Source organism: Procambarus clarkii, chromosome 91 (genome assembly GCF_040958095.1).
Source record: "Procambarus clarkii isolate CNS0578487 chromosome 91, FALCON_Pclarkii_2.0, whole genome shotgun sequence".
NCBI lineage: Eukaryota > Metazoa > Arthropoda > Malacostraca > Decapoda > Cambaridae > Procambarus > Procambarus clarkii.
The window spans coordinates 245,469-264,832 of NC_091240.1; the positions used below are offsets into that span (position 1 = coordinate 245,469).

The 19,364-nt window shown below is 48.2% G+C and overlaps 1 protein-coding gene across 1 annotated transcript in view; it reads right to left on the reverse strand.

The window, feature by feature from the left end:
* LOC123773875 (uncharacterized) overlaps positions 1–18,998 on the reverse strand; it is a 42,631-nt gene extending 23,633 nt beyond the window's left edge. The window contains exons 1-3 of the mRNA XM_069318840.1: positions 18,770–18,998; positions 17,242–17,988; positions 1,437–1,532 (exon numbers count right to left, since the gene is read on the reverse strand). Of these exons, the coding sequence (XP_069174941.1) occupies positions 1,437–1,532; positions 17,242–17,988; positions 18,770–18,998 (1,072 nt within the window). The remainder of the gene's footprint in view (positions 1–1,436; positions 1,533–17,241; positions 17,989–18,769) is intronic.
* Between the last annotated feature and the right edge of the window lie 366 nt (positions 18,999–19,364).

Genomic DNA, 19,364 nt, shown 5'->3' on the forward strand with positions numbered 1-19,364 from the left:
AAACAAGACCAGAGTTAGAATTAGATTTAAAGGTAGTGTAGCCACAGGTTTGGAGGTTGTGGTCCCCCAAGTCATGACCCGAGGCAGAGCAGTCCTCCATACCCTCTACCCCTGAAGAAAAGGAAGAGTCCAAGGAAATGGCCAAAAAGGAGGAGGCCCTGCTGGTGGGACCCAGAAACCTCCGCAGGAGGAACCGGCTCAAATGCCTCTGTCCCCATCCCGAATGGAGCAGCCACCCAAGTAGCCCGAGTCTCATTACCAACTAAACCCTGCTTTGACTCCGAAACCCTCAGACATTTGGGAGCCGGAAACTGGAGGGGAAGGTGCATGAAGAACAACAGCGAAAGGACCAGGAAGCGCGGACTGAATGACTCTGGCATCTCATGAGTAGGCTGGAGGTGAAACACAACACAAGAAAGCTTACAGAACAGAGCAGAAGTAATATCCACCCCAAATGCAAGCAGAAGCGGCTCCGTCAGCTCCGCACGATATGAGGTGACAGTATTAGGTGTCAAATGATGGTCTTGAAAGTCAAGAAAGAAAGGACAGGACTACCCTATCCAAAATAGAGGCCAACCTACGAAGAGAAAGAAAATGACAAAAATAGTGCCAGGAAACTTCATACTGTTGCCGAGATGAAACTCGCAGGTGGGACACCATCAACGAAGCCACCTGATCACCATACAAGTGGTGATAGACCCACGTCATAAAGACCAGACACGAAGAGAGGAGGAGAAGACCGAACCAGCCAGGAACCTGACCCGGAAAATCTGCTGTAAGAGGCGGAGCCATAGAAAACATTGCGGGTTTAGAGAACGAGCAAGCAGCGCCTGAAACTAAGGCTGGGTTGGCCACCAAGGAGCCAACAGGATTACTCTCCCCTGGTATGTCTCCAACTGAACCAGGACCCAGAGTAACAGCCGGAGCGGACGGAAAAGGTACAGGTAACCACACCTCGACCAGTCCTACCAACATGAAGAACCAAGCCCCGAGAATCCAGCAAACGAGTCACTCGAAGAGACCAGCCCCAAAGATCCAAGGACCAAAGAGAACCCACACAGTTCAGACAATGAACCACCGGAAAACAGTGTGAATGGAGCCTGATCGTCGAACCCCAACAATAGAGGTTCGATGGTAATGATAGCAGGTAATTACCTAAATTACCTGCTATCATGTAACATAACTATGAAATGATAGCAGGATATTTTCATGGGTCGAGGTAAACTATTACATCCTTATTTGCATCATACATGTAAAACCCACAAGCTAATTGTTTAAATCACCATCTGACAATAACCGCATTACCACGTGAATCAACACGTGACAATAACCCCTGTCGGTTAAGGTTTATTTCCTGTCCCTACTTATTATAAGAAGACTGAACTTAATATTTCGTCTCTGCCATAGGTCAACTTAAATACATGTACAATACTTACTATTATCATGGGTGGTCTTCACCCCCAAAGTGTGAAGCTTCAATAGATTGCGGTCAGAAGGTGCACTTGCAATTACATGTGTAGGAGCCACCAATCCTGAAAGCAAAATGTAGCCTAAAATATACACAGTTCGCTTGATAAGTTCAATAATAATAAATAAACAATAATAATAAATTCAATAATAATTTGACTGCAACATCATTTTAAAACTTAATTCCATCCTAGGGCTGAAATGCAGCCAAAAATCAACATTATAAAATTAACCTTCATTTATAACATTTCAAGTAAAAAAAAAACTGCTTTTTCTAGGTGTGCAATTAAAAAAAAAAATCCAGTGTTGAAAGTAATGCAACTTTTCTTTCTGGTAGAGCTCCAGTGGCTTCCTGAAACTATCTCATTGAAACTGACCCATGCTAATGGGTCACATTAGTTGTGGGAGTTCTGTTTGACCTACAGGGGATCCAAAGCCAGAGCTTGGTCCCTTCACAGAGGTAAAGGAAGCAAGTGACAATCCACCACCCTACCGGAAAAAGCATTTAGAAAGTCACAGAAGCTTAACAGACAACTGGAGGTTTCACGAAAAACAAATCCTTGAAACAGTCAAATAATTCTGCAAACAATTCACAAAGACCAATGTGTTCACTCAAACCTTTCACAAACTTGTGATAGCCGCCTGAGAATGAAAAAGAAATGTGTGAAATACTAAATTAATAGTTCCAAAGTGTGTTTGTGCAAAATTAGGTTTTCAGAGACTCAGACACAATGTCAATTCCAAAAAACATTGAGGTGTCCTGAGACTAGGTGGAAAAATTACTCAAGGGCTAGGAAAAATGAAACAGTTGGATCAGATGGAGTTTCACCTTAAGTGCTGGGAGAATATGCAACTGAGCTGAGCATTCCACTCCAATTAATATTCTAGACACCCATGTGCAGAGGAATCTTAGCAGATATATGGAAAAGGGCAAACATAGTTCCAATCTATAAAAATGGGGATTTGAGAGGAACCTTTAAATTATAGACCCGTATCATTAACAAGCGTGGTAGTCAAAACACTAGAAAAAAATTGTTAAAACCAAATGGGTAAAACACCTGGAGAGTAATGACATAATAGCAGACAGACAGTATGGTTTTCAATCAGGAAGATCCTGTGTAACAAATCAACTTTGTTTTTATGATAAAGCCACAGGGATTCTACAGGAAAGAGATGGTTGGGTTGACTGTCTATCTGAACCTAAGAAAGGCTTTTGACAGAGTCCCACACAAGAGCCTGTTCTGGATACTGGATCATGCTGGAGGGGTGACGGAGACATTTGACATGGATGAAAAATTTTCTACCTGACAGACAGACAAGGGTGGTAATCAAAGGCAATGCATCTGACTGGAGGAATGTTACTAGCCGAGTACCACTGGGTTCGTTTTCGGACCAGTAACGTTCATCATCTACATAAAAGAATTTACCAGAAGGAATACAGTATTATATGAACATGTTTGCAGATAATGCTAAGATACTGGGGAAGATAGGAGATGAACAATTGTTATGTCCTTCAAATTGATCTAGATAAAATATGTGCTTAGAGCATCATGTGGCAAATGGAGTTGAATGTGAATAAATGCCATGTTATGGAAAGTGGAATTGGAGAAAATAAACTACACACAACTTACAAATTAAGTGGAATGGAATTACAAAACTCTAATAAAGAACGAGACCTAGGAGTGGTTTTGGATAGTATGCTGTTGCCAGTGGAACATGACGAACAATGTGAGAGGAGCATATGGATCGCTTTCCACCTTCAGACTTGCTTTTAACTATATGGATGGTGAAATGCTAAAGAAACTGTCCATGAATTTTGTGAGACCAAAATTCGAATATGCAGCAGTTGTATGATGCCCATATCTCGAGAAGAACATAAATAAACTGGAAAAGGTGCAATGGCATGCTACAAAGTGACTTCTGGAACTGAAAAACAAGAGTTACAAGGAGAGACTGAAGGTGTTAAACATGCCAAAACTAGAAGATAGAAGAAAAAGAAGTGATATGATCACAATTTATAAAATACTAACAAGAATCGACTAAACCGACAGAGGAATTCCTGAAACCAGCAACTTAACGAACAAGAGGACACATACACAGAAAAAAGGGCCTTGCGGCTGAGTGGACAGGGCTCTGGGGTCGTAGTCCTAAGGACTCAGGTTCGATTCCTGGCGGAGGCAGAAACAAATGGGCATAGTTTCTTTCACCCTGGTGCCCCCTGTTTTCCTAGCACTAAATAGGTACCTACGAGTTAGACAGCTGCTGCGGGCTGCTTCCTGGGGATGTGTGTGTGTGTGTGTGTGTGTGTGTGTGTGTGTGTGTGTGTGTGTGTGTGTGTGTGTGTGTGTGTGTGTGTGTGTGTGTGTGTGTAATTACCTAAGTGTAATTACCTAAGTGTAGTTACAGGATGAGAGCTACGCTCGTGGTGTCCCGTCTTCCCAGCACTCTTTGTCATATAACGCTTTGAAACTACTGACGGTCTTGGCCTCCACCACCTTCTCACTTAACTTGTTCCAACCGTCTACCACTCTATTTGCGAAGGTGAATTTTCTTATATTTCTTCGGCATCTGTGTTTAGCTAGTTTAAATCTATGGCCTCTTGTTCTTGAAGTTCCAGGTCTCAGGAAGTCTTCCCTGTCGATTTTATCAATTCCTGTTACTATTTTGTACGTAGTGATCATATCACCTCTTTTTCTTCTGTCTTCTAGTTTTGGCATATTTAATGCTTCTAACCTCTCCTCGTAGCTCTTGCCCTTCAGTTCTGGGAGCCACTTAGTAGCATGTCTTTGCACCTTTTCCAGTTTGTTGATGTGCTTCTTAAGATATGGGCACCACACAACAGCTGCATATTCTAGCTTTGGCCTAACAAAAGTCATGAACAATTTCTTTAGTATATCGCCATCCATGTATTTAAATGCAATTCTGAAATTAGAAAGCATTGCATAGGCTCCTTGCACAATATTCTTAATGTGGTCCTCAGGTGATAGTTTTCTATCTAGAACCACTCCTAGATCTCTTTCTTTATCAGAATTCTTTAAAGATTTCTCACATAATATATAGGTTGTGTGGGGTCTATGTTCTCCTATTCCACATTCCATAACATGACATTTATTAACATTAAATTCCATTTGCCAAGTGGTGCTCCATATACTTATTTTGTCCAGGTCTTCTTGAAGGGCATGACAATCATCTAAATTTCTTATCCTTCCTATTATCTTAGCATCATCAGCAAACATGTTCATATAATTCTGTATACCAACTGGTAGATCATTTATGTACACAATAAACATCACTGGTGCAAGAACTGAACCCTGTGGTACTCCACTTGTGACATTTCTCCATTCCGATACATTGCCTCTGATTACTGCCCTCATTTTTCTATCAGTCAGAAAATTTTTCATCCATGATAGAAGCTTACCTGTCACCCCTCCAATATTTTCCAGTTTCCAGAACAACCTCTTATGTGGAACTCTGTCGAAAGCCTTTTTTAGGTCCAGATAGATGCAGTCAACCCAGCCATCTCTTTCCTGTAATATCTCTGTGGCCCGATCATAGAAACTGAGTAAATTCGATACACAGGATCTTCCTGATCGAAAACCATACTGTCTGTCTGATATTATATCATTTCTCTCCAGGTGTTCTACCCATTTAGTTTTGATTAGCTTTTCCAATACTTTCACTATTACACTTGTCAATGATACAGGTCTATAATTGAGGGGGTCTTCCCTGCTGCCACTTTTGTAGATTGGAACTATGTTAGCCTGTTTCCACACGTCTGCTACGATTCCTGTACACAGGGATGCCTGAAAGATCAGGTGAAGTGGAATGCTGAGCTCAGATGCACATTCTCTCAGAACCCATGGTGAAACGCCATCTGGGCCAGCTGCTTTGTTCCTCCCGAGCTCCTTTAGCATATTTTCCACTTCATCTCTAGACACCTCTATCCGCTCTATGTTGTTCTCTGGAATTCTTATTGTGTCTGGTTCTCTGAAGATTTCATTTTGTACAAACACACTTTGGAACTTTTCATTTAATGTTTCACACATTTCCTTTTCATTTTCCGTGAATCTGTTTCCCATTTCCAACCTCTGGATATTATCCTTTACCTGCAATTTGTTGTTTATGAATTTGTAGAATAGGCCCGGTTCTGTTTTACATTTATCTGCTATCCCTTTTTCAAAATTTCTTTCTGCCTCTCTCCTTACTGCTGTATAATTGTTTCTCGCATCTTTGTATCGCTGGTATGTTTGGGGGTTTGGCCTCTTCCTATACTGATTCCATTTTTGTGTCTTTTGGTCTCTTGCCCTCTCACAATTTCTGTCGAACCAATCCTGTTTTCTGGTCCTGCATCTCTGTTTTGGTATAAATTTTTTTGTGCCTTTATCATATATTTCACAAAACTTGCCATACATCTCATTCACTTCCTTGCCTAGCATCAAGTCTGTCCAATTATACTCACTAAAAAAATTTCTAAGGTCACCATAATGTCCTCTCCTGAAGTCTGGTTTTTCAACTGCTTCAACCTCCTTATTTTCTTCCAGCTTATAACGCATTGCATACTTTATTCCCAAAAAGACATGGTCACTTTTACCCAAGGGAGGAAGGTACTGAATGTCAAATATCTCTTCCTCCTTCCTGGTAAATATCAAATCTAGCATGGAGGGAACGTCCCCTTCCCTCATCCTCGTAGCTTGTTTAACATGTTGATACAAGAATGTTTCCAGGATGAGGTCTACAAATTTACAGGTCCAAAAATCTTCTGTTTTAGCTTCATATGCTTCCCAGTCTATGGATTTCAAGTTGAAGTCACCGACTATCAACAGTCGTGATCTATCGTTATCCGCTCTCGCTATAATCTCTCTCATTATTGTTATAAGACCTTCACGTTTACTATCTAGCTCCTCCTTTGACCATGTGCTGCTTGGCGGTGGACTATATGCATTTATCATCATTAGTTTATCATCCTCATAGCAGATCTCTAGTGCTATTATGTCAACTTCTTGTGGATTGGCAGTCATTATTTCCTTCACCTTTAGGTGTTCTTTTACCAGCACAGCAACGCCACCGCCTTTCCTAATTTTTCTGTCCCGTCTCCAAATTGAGTAGCCCCTTGGGAATATGACCTCATTTAAAATTACATCTTCAAGTTTTGTCTCCGTGAGTGCAACAATGTCTGGTGTCTGCAGCTGTATTACATCACTTAACTCCAGTATCTTCGATCTCACTCCATCTATGTTGGTGTATGCAATCTTCAGGAACTTGTTCCCCCTCTCCTTATTCTTCACTCCCCCTCTCTCTATTGATTTTGTTGGTTTGCCTTTATGTACCACTTTACTGGTTTGCCTACCCCTATCACTTTGTAGAAAAAAGAATTTATTTCTTCTTCATTCCTGCTCTCATTTAAATGTTTTGCCTCGGCGAGGTTCAGTTTCAGCTTCTCTCTATCTTCTTTTGAAAGATCTCGTCTTAACGACCACCCTTTCCCATCCTCATCCCTTTGCAATTTTCTAGCATTCCTTAGTACTTCTTCCATCTGTTTGGCACCGTTTAGGGTGATCCTCAAAGGTCGATCTTTCCCTTTTACGTACCTGCCTATTCTCCTGTAGTCGCACACATTCTCTCTGTTTGTAAGACCTTCCACGAGGCCAACAATTTTATCTACTACTTTAGCTTCTTCTACAGCTCTTTCTGACCTAGATGTTATCGCCTTTTCTTTGCAGCCAAAAATGATCAGGGACTTACTCCGATCAACTGTGTTTTGCACCAACTTCGGGTTAGATGCCAATTCTTTCCTCACTTCTAGCCTAATGTTTGTTTTATCTTGGTTGCTGCAGTGTTTGACTTCCTTTACTGCTTCTTCTATTTTTTCCTTCTCCTTGGCCACTTGTGCATAAGTGAGTTGCATATCTTTCTTGCACTGTTCTATTCCCTGTGTAACTTCCTCCATCTGTGCTGACAAAAGCTGTTTCTCCTGTTGAATTTCCTTGCCTAACCTATTGTAGTCATTTATGTTTAAATTTACTTTAACTTCTTCCAAAGCTATTTTTAAGAGTTTATTTTCTTCTTCCATGGCTTTGCAATTTGTTTCCAATTGATTCTTATCCTTGCGCAAGTCTTTCACTAAACCCTCAAGACATAAAACTTTGCTATTCAAATGGTCATTACTTTCTTTCAATTTACTAATTATTTCTACATGAGAGTTCACTATAGTATCTAAATTTACCAACTTGTTATGTAGACTACTAATATCAATGCTTTCTTCATTGAATCCCTCAAAATCAAGCTCTGTTTTGTTTTTCCCCTTGCCAGTGGCCATCTTGAATGTTCTTCTCTGCACACACTGTGTGTGTGTGTGTGTGTGTGTGTGTGTGTGTGTGTGTGTGTGTGTGTTAGAAATATATGTAGTAGAAATAATAGAGGGAAAATAAACTAGTTAGAAAGATGGGGGACCAAGAGCTAATAGCTCGATTCTGCAGATACAAATAGAAAACAGATTCCAGCTAAAGAAACAAAAGTGTCCAAAAAAACAGCGTTGAATGTAATGAAACGCCATTTTCTGGGTGAGTCCCGGAGGCTCCCCGTAGCTATCCCAGGCTGATATGCTAATGTCAGACTTTGGCATCAGTCATGTGTATGGAGTTCTTAGGCCTACCGGGGACCACGGCCAGAACCGGGCCCCCTCAGAGAGGCAAGGGGAGCAATGGCCTATAGAAGCCCCCGTGTAGTTGGAAGCATTCTATGTCTGCCATCGACCGGAACAGGCACCCAGAAAGGTAAGCGCCCCAAAACAAACCCCTATTCTGGTTAAAATTGTTACCTAAAACCGAACTAGTGGATAGAACTCCCCAACCGAAAACAAGCAAACTAGTGTGACGTCACATACTGCCGCGCCGCTGTCTGCGCAGCTCCCCCCTCCCCGGGAGGGGGAAGGGGGAGCCCCAGACCCCCCGCGCCGGCTACCCACACCTCAGTTCTTGAGGCTGGATGTCAAAAACGCGAAAAACCACCGACCGGAGGGAGGGAGGGATGCCGGGGAGCCTCCGGGACTCACCCAGAAAATGGCGTTTCATTACATTCAACGCTGGTTTTCTGGGTGGAGCCCCGTCGGCTCCCCGGAGCTAACTACCCACAGACAGAAAAAGAGGGACTTACCCGGGAGGCGGTCGTCGCTCACCCCTCAACTCGAAGCCGAGACAACTGGCTGCAACCGCCGACCCAAAGCAACACAGGCCCGACGAGGCCCAGGGACATTCACAAGGTAACGAGCAGCCAGGACCCTGTTCGACCGCCAAAATCCCCGCGCCCGAATATCAGACCAAGACATATTCCCAAAGACGGCAGCAAGAGCCGCGAACTTGCGAACGTCATGGGCACGGGGATAGACCGCAGGCTGGCCGGACCTAATAACCCTGCGGACGACCTGAGAGACCCGAACCCGCGAACAGGGAAGAAGGGAAACCGGATCAACCCACAGCGCGTCCCCGGACACAGAAGCTGTGGCGCGCAAATAACGGCGAAGCGCCGCAACCGGACACAAAACATGATGCACCCCCGGCCTGACCAACCAAGCATCAACCACCCATGGACCCCTCCGGAACGCAGCAGTCTCATTCTTTGCCAGAAAAGAAGGAGACGGCTGCAAACGAACAAAACTATCACCACGACCAAAAGAGCAGAAACCCCTGCGCCGGAGGAGAGCATGAAGCTCCCCTACCCGACCCCCAGAGGCCAAAGCCAACAAGTGCCTTGGAAAAACAATCCTGGACCGAAGGGGCCACAACGAAACGAGGAGATGAAAGGAAAGCGAGCACTCTGTCCAAAGACCAGGACGGCTCAGGCGACGCATGAGCAGGCCGGAGGTGAAACAATGCACGAGACAGCTTGCGAAACGGCGCAGACGTAACATCGATACCGAAAGCAAGCTGAAGCGGCTCCGCCAGCGCCGCACGATACGAAGCGACAGTGTTAGGCATAAGATGACGGTCCTGAAACAACTACGAGAGGAAGGACAAGACCACCCGAACAGACAAAGAGCTAACACGACGAAGACGCAAAAAGAAACGGAAGGACCACCAGGAAACTTCATACTGCCGCCGAGAAGAAGCCCTCAGGTGGGACACCAACAAGGAGGCCACCTGATCACCATAGAGATGATGATAGACTCGAGTCAAAAAAACCATACGCGAAGACTCGAGGAGAAGATCGAACCAGCTACGTGACGTACCGGCCCGATCTGCTGAAAGAGGCGGAGCCGCGGGAAAACCCTCGGGTTCGGACACCGAGCAACCAGCGCCTGAAACCAAGGCTGGGCCGGCCACCAAGGGGCCAGAAGGACAACCCTCCCCCGGTAAGTCTCTAAGCGAGTCAGGACATGGAGCAACAGCCGAACCGGGGGAAAAAGGTACAGGAACCCCCACCTCGACCAGTCGAGCCGAAAGGCATCGACCCCGACGGCCTCGCAATCGGGGAAGGGCGCCGCATAAACGGGAAGACGCCGCGACCACGCCGACGCGAAGAGGTCCACTTCGGGGCGCCCGAACGTCTGGCAAAGCCAACGGAAGGACTCGTCGTCGACCGTCCACTCCGTGGAGAGGGGAACGAAGCGAGACAGGGCGTCGGCCAAGACGTTGGACACGCCCCGTACGTGAACCGCCAGGAGAGCCAAACCCCGAGAACTCAGCAGACGAGTCACCCGAAGCGACCAACCCCAAAGAGACAAGGACCGCATCGAACCCCCGCGGTTCAGGCAATGAACCACCGGAGAGCAGTCCGAATGGAGCCGAATCGTCGATCCGCGGGCCACCCGAATCCTCCCCAGAGCAAACCACACTGCCGCGAACTCCCGCACCGTACTGTGAGCTCGACGGAAGGACGGATCCCAACGCCCCTGGCCGGCCTGGTGAGCACTGGTCACAAAACCCCAGCCGAGAGACGACGCATCCGTGTACACATCGAGCGAGGGCTCGGGTAGGCGCCAAGGCACTGAACCCCGAAAACCCGAAGAGGAAGCCGGTGACGCAGCAACCGACGCAAGTCCCCCGGGGGTCGAACTCTGCGATCGCGAGAGAGGCGGAAGGGGGAACCCCGAAGGAACCAGAACAGCCGTCGAAGCCAAACCCGACCCGGCGGGTAGACCACCATCGCGAAGTTCAGGCTCCCGCACAGCCCCTCGAGCAACCGCCGGGTGACCCGAGGGCACTCCAGAAACAGACGAAGGCGGGACCGCAGCCGCAGGAGAGACTCCGGAGGGAGAGACAAGGAGGCGGTTCGAGAGTCCCACACGAGACCCAGCCAAGTCCGAACCTGAGAGGGAACCAGATGGGACTTCCTCCAGTTCATCAAGAACCCGAACCCGGCGAGCTGGGAAAGAACCAAATCCCTGGCTAGCAAGCAAGCTGACTGGCTGGGAGCCCAAACCAGCCAGTCGTCGAGGTAGGCCAACACCCGAACACCTAGGAGACGCAAACGAGCCACCACAACCCGTGTAAGGCGTGTGAACACGCGAGGTGCCAGGTTCAACCCGAACGGGAGACAACGAAAGCGGTAACTCAGACGCCCCACTACAAAATCGAGCCAGTCCCTGAACCGCGGATGAATCGGGACATGCCAGTAAGAGTCCCGGAGGTCCAGGGACACCATCCAAGCTCCCGGCTCCAAGAGGAGCCGAACCTGAGACAGCGTAGGCATCCGAAAGGAGGGGCAATGAACCCAGGGGTTCAGACGGGACAAGTCCAGAATGAACCGCAGGTCCGCGCAGTCCCGTTTCGGAACCGGAAACAGACGGGAAACCCATCTGAGGGACGACGTCGTTTCGACGACGCCCAAGCGTACCCACTCCAAGACGACTCGACAGAGCGCAGGGGAAGAAGCCTGCCCTGCCAGCCCCGACCCCCCAAAGGGGGGAGGGGCCACCCAACGCCACCGCAGGCCGCGAGACACGACCCGAAAGGCCCACGAATCGTGGGACCAGGCGCGGGCGAACAGCGCAAGCCGCCCCCCCATCGCCCCGTCAAGGGGGCAAACCGCGAAAGGGCCGGCGACCCTTACGAGACCCAGAACCCCGCACAGCGCGAACACCGCGCCGACCAGACGAGGGAGGGTCCGCAGGAGGAGCCAACCCCAAACCTGACACCAGAGGCCTACCACGACGAGAGGAACCCCGAGCCCTGGCACGACCTTTCCGGGAAGACGCACCCCGGGACCCCCGGAAAACCAACAAGTCCGACATCGGACGACAAGCCGCCGACGCAGCCTGAATAAACTGCGCCACGGCCGACTCCCCAAAAGGAGAGGACAAAAAGGTGAAGAACGCCTAAGAGCCAGAGCCCAAGCAGATTCCACGGAGGAACCCAGCACCGCCTGCCGACACGCGAGACGGGAAGCATAGAACAGGGAAACCGCATCCCGCAAAATCGGCGTGAACAGCTTCAACAAGGCAGCCGACGAACGCGCAGCCGAGGACAAGGTGCTGGACCCCGGGACGGACCCAAGCGTCCCCACATCCTCCACGAGCCAATCCGAAGACAGCTCCAGGAGGGAAAAGAACCGCAAGGCCGAACACAAAAGGCCCCGAGCGCGCAAGTCCTCTGCCACGAGCGCCGCCGAAAGGGAGGGAACCTGCACATGGAGCTGAATAACGCCCACATCGCGGGGAAGGGCAGGGGCAAACAAGCACTCATTCAGGTACTCAAGTTCACCCCCCAGGAAAACCTGAAGCACCGTGGAAGCTTCCCGCCACTCCAGCGTGCGAGAACGACAGAAGGAATGCCAGGAAACCAGACCAAACAAGGGGCAGTCTGCTAGCCAGGACGACTCCGGAACCTCGTAACGGAGCCAGAAAGGGAACGAAGTCCCAAACCTGAACGTGGACGGATCCATTTCCGAGGCATAATCCGGGTCACGCAGGAGGTAAGCTGCAAAGGCCGCTCGCACCACACCAGGTTGGATGCGATAAGCCGAAAACCTCCGGAAGGACGGAACCGAACCCGGGGAGGGGCCGACACCAAATCCAACTCGTACGCAGAGGGGGGGAAAGAAAACCCCACTCCTTGTAACAATAAGCCCCGCTCAGTGGGAAGAAAAACCCAGGCGGGGTCCAGCGGGGCCCAAGGCCCCCAAGTCAGCCCCTCCCCAGCCTCGAGGTCCGTCACCACAGGACCCGAGGCCGAATCCTCTCCCCAAGCCCCGACCCCACAAGACAAGGACGGAGCAGCCGAAAAAGCTGGAGGAAGGGGGGCCCACTGGTCAGACCCTGAAGCTTCGGCCGGGAGACAAGACTCGAATGCCTCTGCCGCCCCCCCGGAAGGGGCAACCCCCGAAGCTGCCCGAGTCTCGAGATCAAGTAACCCCTGCTCCGACCCCGAAACCCTCAGACGCTTCGGGGCCGGAAGCAGGGGCGGGGGACCAGAACGAACAGAAGGGGAAGGACTAGGAGGTGCGGACTGAACCAGGATCGAAGCGACCCCCACCCCCAAGTCCGGGTCTCGAAAAGCAAAGCGGGGCAGCCCCGGGGCATCCGGGGAAGCAACCAACCGAGCGCGTTGCAACAGACGAAACCTAGACAGCAACGCACGTGCCGCCTGTACCCGAATAGAATCATCAGAGGATTGGGTAAATTGAGTCACAAGCAAGCAGCAACACTCACAGGACTCAGGGTCGAAAGTATCACCGACCCAACAGGCAGCGTGGCAGAGGCAAAAACAATGAGGGTCACCCTGAGACAAGGGGACCGAGCAACCCTCAAACTCGCACACAGCGAGTGGGGACTCCGGGGTCACATCCATCGGACCCACGCGCCCCCTAGGGGATTCCCAGGGTCCTGAGCGTTTACTTTAAGAGGACTCGCGCTCAGGTAGTCCCAGGCAGGGTGCTGCAAACCGGCGCCCAAAACTACCAAGCAAACTTCTAAAGCTGAACCCCAGGGACGTGTACACTCACGGGGACCTAGCAGGGGGCGCCACCGAGGAGAACAGTGGAAGGGCAAAAACAAACTGAATAAAATGACAGAACCCCCCACCAGGCAAAAACAAAAAGAAAAACAAAACCCCGCAAGAGGACAGCGAACCCCAAGGAACAGAGCCGGCCGCGATGTCGGGAAATACAAGCTGAGCAGCACCCTGCGCCCCTACCAGTGCAAACTGCCTCTTACCTGCCGGTAACAAGGGAGAACAGAACACCCAAGAGCCCAACAGGCGGCCGAAAAACCGAAAGGTAAAATGGACCAGCAGAGGCAGACCCCGAGGAGCCTGTGGAAGGTGGCCCCAAGCCCCAAGGGCAGTACTTACAGGGCACCTAGGGAAGGCAGCCCTAGGCGCATGCAGCCCGAGTACTGAAGATAACTCCTGGCTCTCGCACCCACAAAACTAACACCACACACAAAGCACAGTGCAGTAGCGACACCGGAGCCAGAGCACACGACCATCGCCTATAGCATCAGCCTCAAGAACTGAGGTGTGGGTAGCCGGCGTGGGGGGTCTGGGGCTCCCCCTTCCCCCTCCCGGGGAGGGGGGAGCTGCGCAGACAGCGGCGCTGCAGTATGTGACGTCACACTAGTTTGCTTGTTTTCGGTTGGGGAGTTCTATCCACTAGTTCGGTTTTAGGTAACAATTTTAACCAGAATAGGGGTTTGTTTTGGGGCGCTTACCTTTCTGGGTGCCTGTTCCGGTCGATGGCAGACATAGAATGCTTCCAACTACACGGGGGCTTCTATAGGCCATTGCTCCCCTTGCCTCTCTGAGGGGGCCCGGTTCTGGCCGTGGTCCCCGGTAGGCCTAAGAACTCCATACACATGACTGATGCCAAAGTCTGACATTAGCATATCAGCTTGGGATAGCTCTGGGGAGCCGACGGGGCTCCCCCCAGAAAAACATTTGAAAGTTTTCTTTTGCAATCAAGAGGGGTAGATGGTTGGAACAAGCTAAGTAAGAAGGGGAACCAAAACCATCAATAGTTTCAAAGCATTATACAACAGAGTACTGGTAAGTTGGGACACCATGAGCGTAGTTCTAATCCTGTCACTACACTTAGATAATTACACACATACACACACACACATACCTTACCTTTTTTAATAAATGTATTCAGAAGGGCTTGAGCCATATTTCCACATCCTACAAACCCAAGATTTGCAGGATTCACACCTTCATTGTCAAACACTGCAGAGGCTTCATTACCAGTTTCAACCTCATCTTCTTTTACAACTGCAATAAATGTGAAACATCACAGAATGTTTTAAAAATTATAGTGCATATGCCTAACATTGCACAAATTAAAAACATTTAGGATAATATATAAACCTGTACGGGTGGTCAGAGTGGGTGGGTAGCAGGGCAGTCATGAGACAGTGGGTGGGCAGATGAGTAGCAGGACGGGTGGTCAGAGTGGGTGGGTGGGTAGCAGTGGGCGGTGGCATGAGCGGACCAGTTTCCGGCTAGGACTAACACAGGAGCTTGTCTCCCCCGGTCCCTCCCCAAGACCCCCTCTTCCCGCACACCAGTCCCTCCCTTACTACCTCTATCTCCTCATCCCCCACACCGGACCCCCCCCCCCTCAGCTGTACCTCTTCCAACCATATGGACAATATTAATACTGTGGCCTTCCTTGCTACCAGCTGATAGAATGGGAGGCAGACTCCGAGTGCCTGACATTAAACTTATTGTTTGCTGACTAACTGGATGCAACTGTGAAAGCCTGACTGACTGTGAATGCCTGATTGACTGTGAATGCCTGATTGACTGTGAATGTGTGACTGACTGTAAATGCCTAACTGGTTGCTACCACAACAGTGAATGCTCGACTGCCTTTGGTTATGACTGCCTGTGACTGGTCTTGACTGTGAATGCTTGATTTACTTGTGACTAACTGACTGGTTCTGACTGGGTGCCACATAACAGAGGCAGTGAAATGTGCAAAAGGAAAATCTGTGCTGCAGATACGAAAGTGTTTGAGGCGGTCCGTCTAATTACCACAAGCTACCACAAGCTTCACTAAGCTTCCTGGCAATAAGTTAGTAATGAATAAATATGATATATTTACTCATTATAATGTTGGTGCTGAATGTACAACACAAAAACACAATTTTAATCTGAAAAAGTATCTTTTTATAAAGAAATTAGACGAAAATAAGCAGCTGGTGATGCCAAATCAAGTCGACGATCCAAGCGTCAGTTAGGTTAGGTTAGGTCAACCTAACCTAACATATCATATTTATTCATTACTAATGTATTGCCAGGAAGCTTTGTGAAGCTTGTGTAGCTTGTGGTACCTTGTGGTAATCAGACTGGAGCCGTTTGAGGGGAGCTTGGGATGGTCTCACCACCTCCCTCCCTCCCTTCCCACTGTCTCCCATACGCTAACATGAGTCCACAGTAAAGGTAAAGTGCAATTAAGTGTTCAGTTATTTTATGTATTGTTTATATTTATACCTGATTGTTTTTTGTGTATGAAAAATATGAATTCTTTATAAAATGTATTTTTAAGTTAATATTTTTGGGTTTGTGGAACTGATTAATTCACTTTATTATTTCTTATAGGAAAATTTGTTTTGAGTTACGAATTTTTGAGTTACGACCCATCTCTGGGAACAGCTTAAATTCATAAGTGGATGTACCACCGTATTAGAAAACGTTTGGAGTTCAAGTGACCTGTTGTGAGCAATGCATAATAAAAATAATTTATTTACAAGAAGGTACAATGGGCTGGTGAGATTACATTAGTGATATTTTCACATTCCTGCAAAGTCACTAACACAAATAGCGTTTCGGGAAAGTCCTTAATGTTGGTTAGAAGAAATGCGAGGCAATAGTCTGTGGTCGAATACAACTTTCATCATACACAAGACGATTTGCCAACATATTTTGAAATCTACCTAACCTAACCTAGCTCAACCCAACCCAACCTAATCCAACCCAACCCCAACCTAACCTCAACTAAAACCTAACCTAACCTAAACCCCAACCTAACCTAACCTCAACCCCAACCTAACCTTACCTCAACCCTAACCCAACTTAACCTCAACCCCAACCCACCCTTAACCTCAACTAACCCCAAGCCTAACCTAACCCCAACCTAACCTAACCCCAACCTAACCTAACCTCAACCTAACCTAACCTCAATCCCAACCCAACCTTAAACTCAACTAACCCCAAGCCTAACCTAACCTTAACCCCAACCTAACCTAACCTCAACCCAACCTTAACCTCAACTAACCCCAAGCCTAACCTAACCCCAACCTAACCTAACCCCAACCTAACCTAACCACAACCTACCCTAACCTAACTCCAAGCTAACCTAACCCCCAACCTAACCTAACCTCAACCTCAACCCCAACCTAACCTCAACCCCAACCTAACCTCAAACCCAACCTAACCTCAACCCCAACCTAACCTCAACCTAACCTAACCCCAACCTAACCCAACTGAGCCCAATACAGCCTAACCTAAGCGAATATAGCCTAGCATAACAATACATATGGTTTTAACAAAGCGAAAATGATTTTTGTCGAATCGTCTTATGTCCAAAACGACCATACCCCCAGTGGTCCCATCAGTGATGGGACTTGTACACTACATATTGGTACAATCCACTACATTGTTAAAAAAGTACAGTACTATCATTTCAGGAGGATGAGTCGATATATTGCACCTACAAAGAAAGAATTATTGCATTAAATTTGGACAAAAATATGTTGCAAGTCAATCACAACTCAATAATCACGAGAAGGACACACAACCTTCTCGGAAACAACAGTGACAAAGATATCCATTACTAGCTTACTGTCAGCATGTTTGGGTCTGGTGTCATCGTTGGTGAGGCCCATGATGACTTGAACCCTGGCAGAGAGTTGCTGTGGCACTGGTGACCGCCTAGAGTGTTGCTGTGGCACTGGTGACCGCCCAGAGTGTTGCTGTGGCACTGGTGACCGCCTAGAGTGTTGCTGTGGCACTGGTGACCGTCTAGAGTGTTGCTGTGGCACTGGTGACCGCCCAGAGTATTGCTGTGGCACTGGTGACCGCCCAGAGTGTTGCTGTGGCACTGGTGACCGCCCAGAGTGTTGCTGTGGCACTGGTGACCGCCCAGAGTGTTGCTGTGGCACTGGTGACCGTCCAGAGTGTTGCTGTGGCACTGGTGACCGTCCAGAGTGTTGCTGTGGCACTGGTGACCGTCCAGAGTGTTGCTGTGGCACTGGTGACCGCCCAGAGTGTTGCTGTGGCACTGGTGACCGCCCAGAGTGTTGCTGTGGCACTGGTGACCGTCCAGAGTGTTGCTGTGGCACTGGTGACCGTCCAGAGTGCTGCTGTGGCACTGGTGACCGTCCAGAGTGTTGCTGTGGCACTGGTGACCGTCCAGAGTGTTGCTGTGGCACTGGTGACCGCCCAGAGTGTTGCTGTGGCACTGGTGACCGTCCAGAGTGTTGCTGTGGCACTGGTGACCGTCCAGAGTGTTGCTGTGGCACTGGTGACCGCCCAGAGTGTTGCTGTGGCACTGGGTTTGGTCCTTCAAAGGACTGGCATTGATTTGCTTCTTAGAACGGGCGGGATTTTTCAAGGCTTGATATTTTCCTTTAAACTGGGTTTTGTAGTAGTCTCAGTGTGTTCTGGTGTGGTCACCTGGATCACTAGGAGAGGAAAGCGCTCGTGTCACTTATATAGAAAGGTTGTCACTGTTATTGATAATGATAATGACCGATTATTCAACAACAGTTGCACAGGCGCCGCTGTGTGGCCGGTCCTACAGTCATGTAAACTGTGTCTTGAGACAATTACATTTGCCTTAATAAGGCAAAACCTTTGGCAAGTCGCCGGCTTCCTGTCTTCGGCCCTCGGGTAAATTCAGGTAAATAACATAAACTGCCATCCAGCATCCAGAGCGAGATGTAACACCTCCAACTTGGCAACACTCGCCCAATACTTGAAGTGCAGCCGGAGCTAACTTGTGATAAAGTAGCCCACTACTACACAGCGAGTCATGCGTTCTTGTTATAGATTCAGCTACTCGGAACAAGTTCCAAGTAGCACGGGCTATGGTGAGCCCGTAGTGGACTTACCTGGCACAGGAGCGAGGCAAGTAGCACGGGCTATGGTGAGCCCGTAGTGGACTTACCTGGCACAGGAGCGGGGCAAGTAGCACGGGCTATGGTGAGCCCGTAGTGGACTTACCTGGCACAGGAGCGGTGATGCCTGTGAGTGATGCGCCTCTCACAGTAATACATTTCAATATATAAGAATACACTACACGATTTTAATGGCTGTATTAATACTACTACATGTATTTATTATAAAAAAACGATAATATAGGAACTTACTTGAAGGAAATATTATCTCCTGATGAATGAATCTGGACATATTATGTGTGTGCTTTAGTGAACCATCGTGTTTCTTTAAGTCACTTTTATGAGCTCTTAACTGGGTGCGACAAGCTTTACAATAAGCCTTATTTCCGTCCTCATTCACTTCAGCCAACCATTTTCCAAACTGGGGATTGGTTAGCCAGGATGTCTGAAATGTTTTTGTGTATTTGTTCCACTTGCCCATCTTTAGTTGTGTATATTAACACAGACAAGACAATATTAGACAGTAGGTACAAGCCGCCGCCACACAGTCTCGGGCGCCCAGCCACACTAGGCGCAGCCTCCCCACCTTCCGCTACTTAACAAGCCAATTCTGCTACTTTTCAAAGTTGAGCGCTGCTAAACTTTCAATTATGCTACTTGCGTCTTATTTTGGGCTACTCTTAAAACTGGGTAAAATATGCTGGGTTTATTATTTATTTATATCGTAATATAATTACCTTTTGAAGACACGTATAAAGATAACTGTTTCTAGCGTCATATAATTTCTTTTTTAAATTTTCTGCATTCCTATTTCTGCATGCATTCCTAATAAATTCCCTGTAATCTA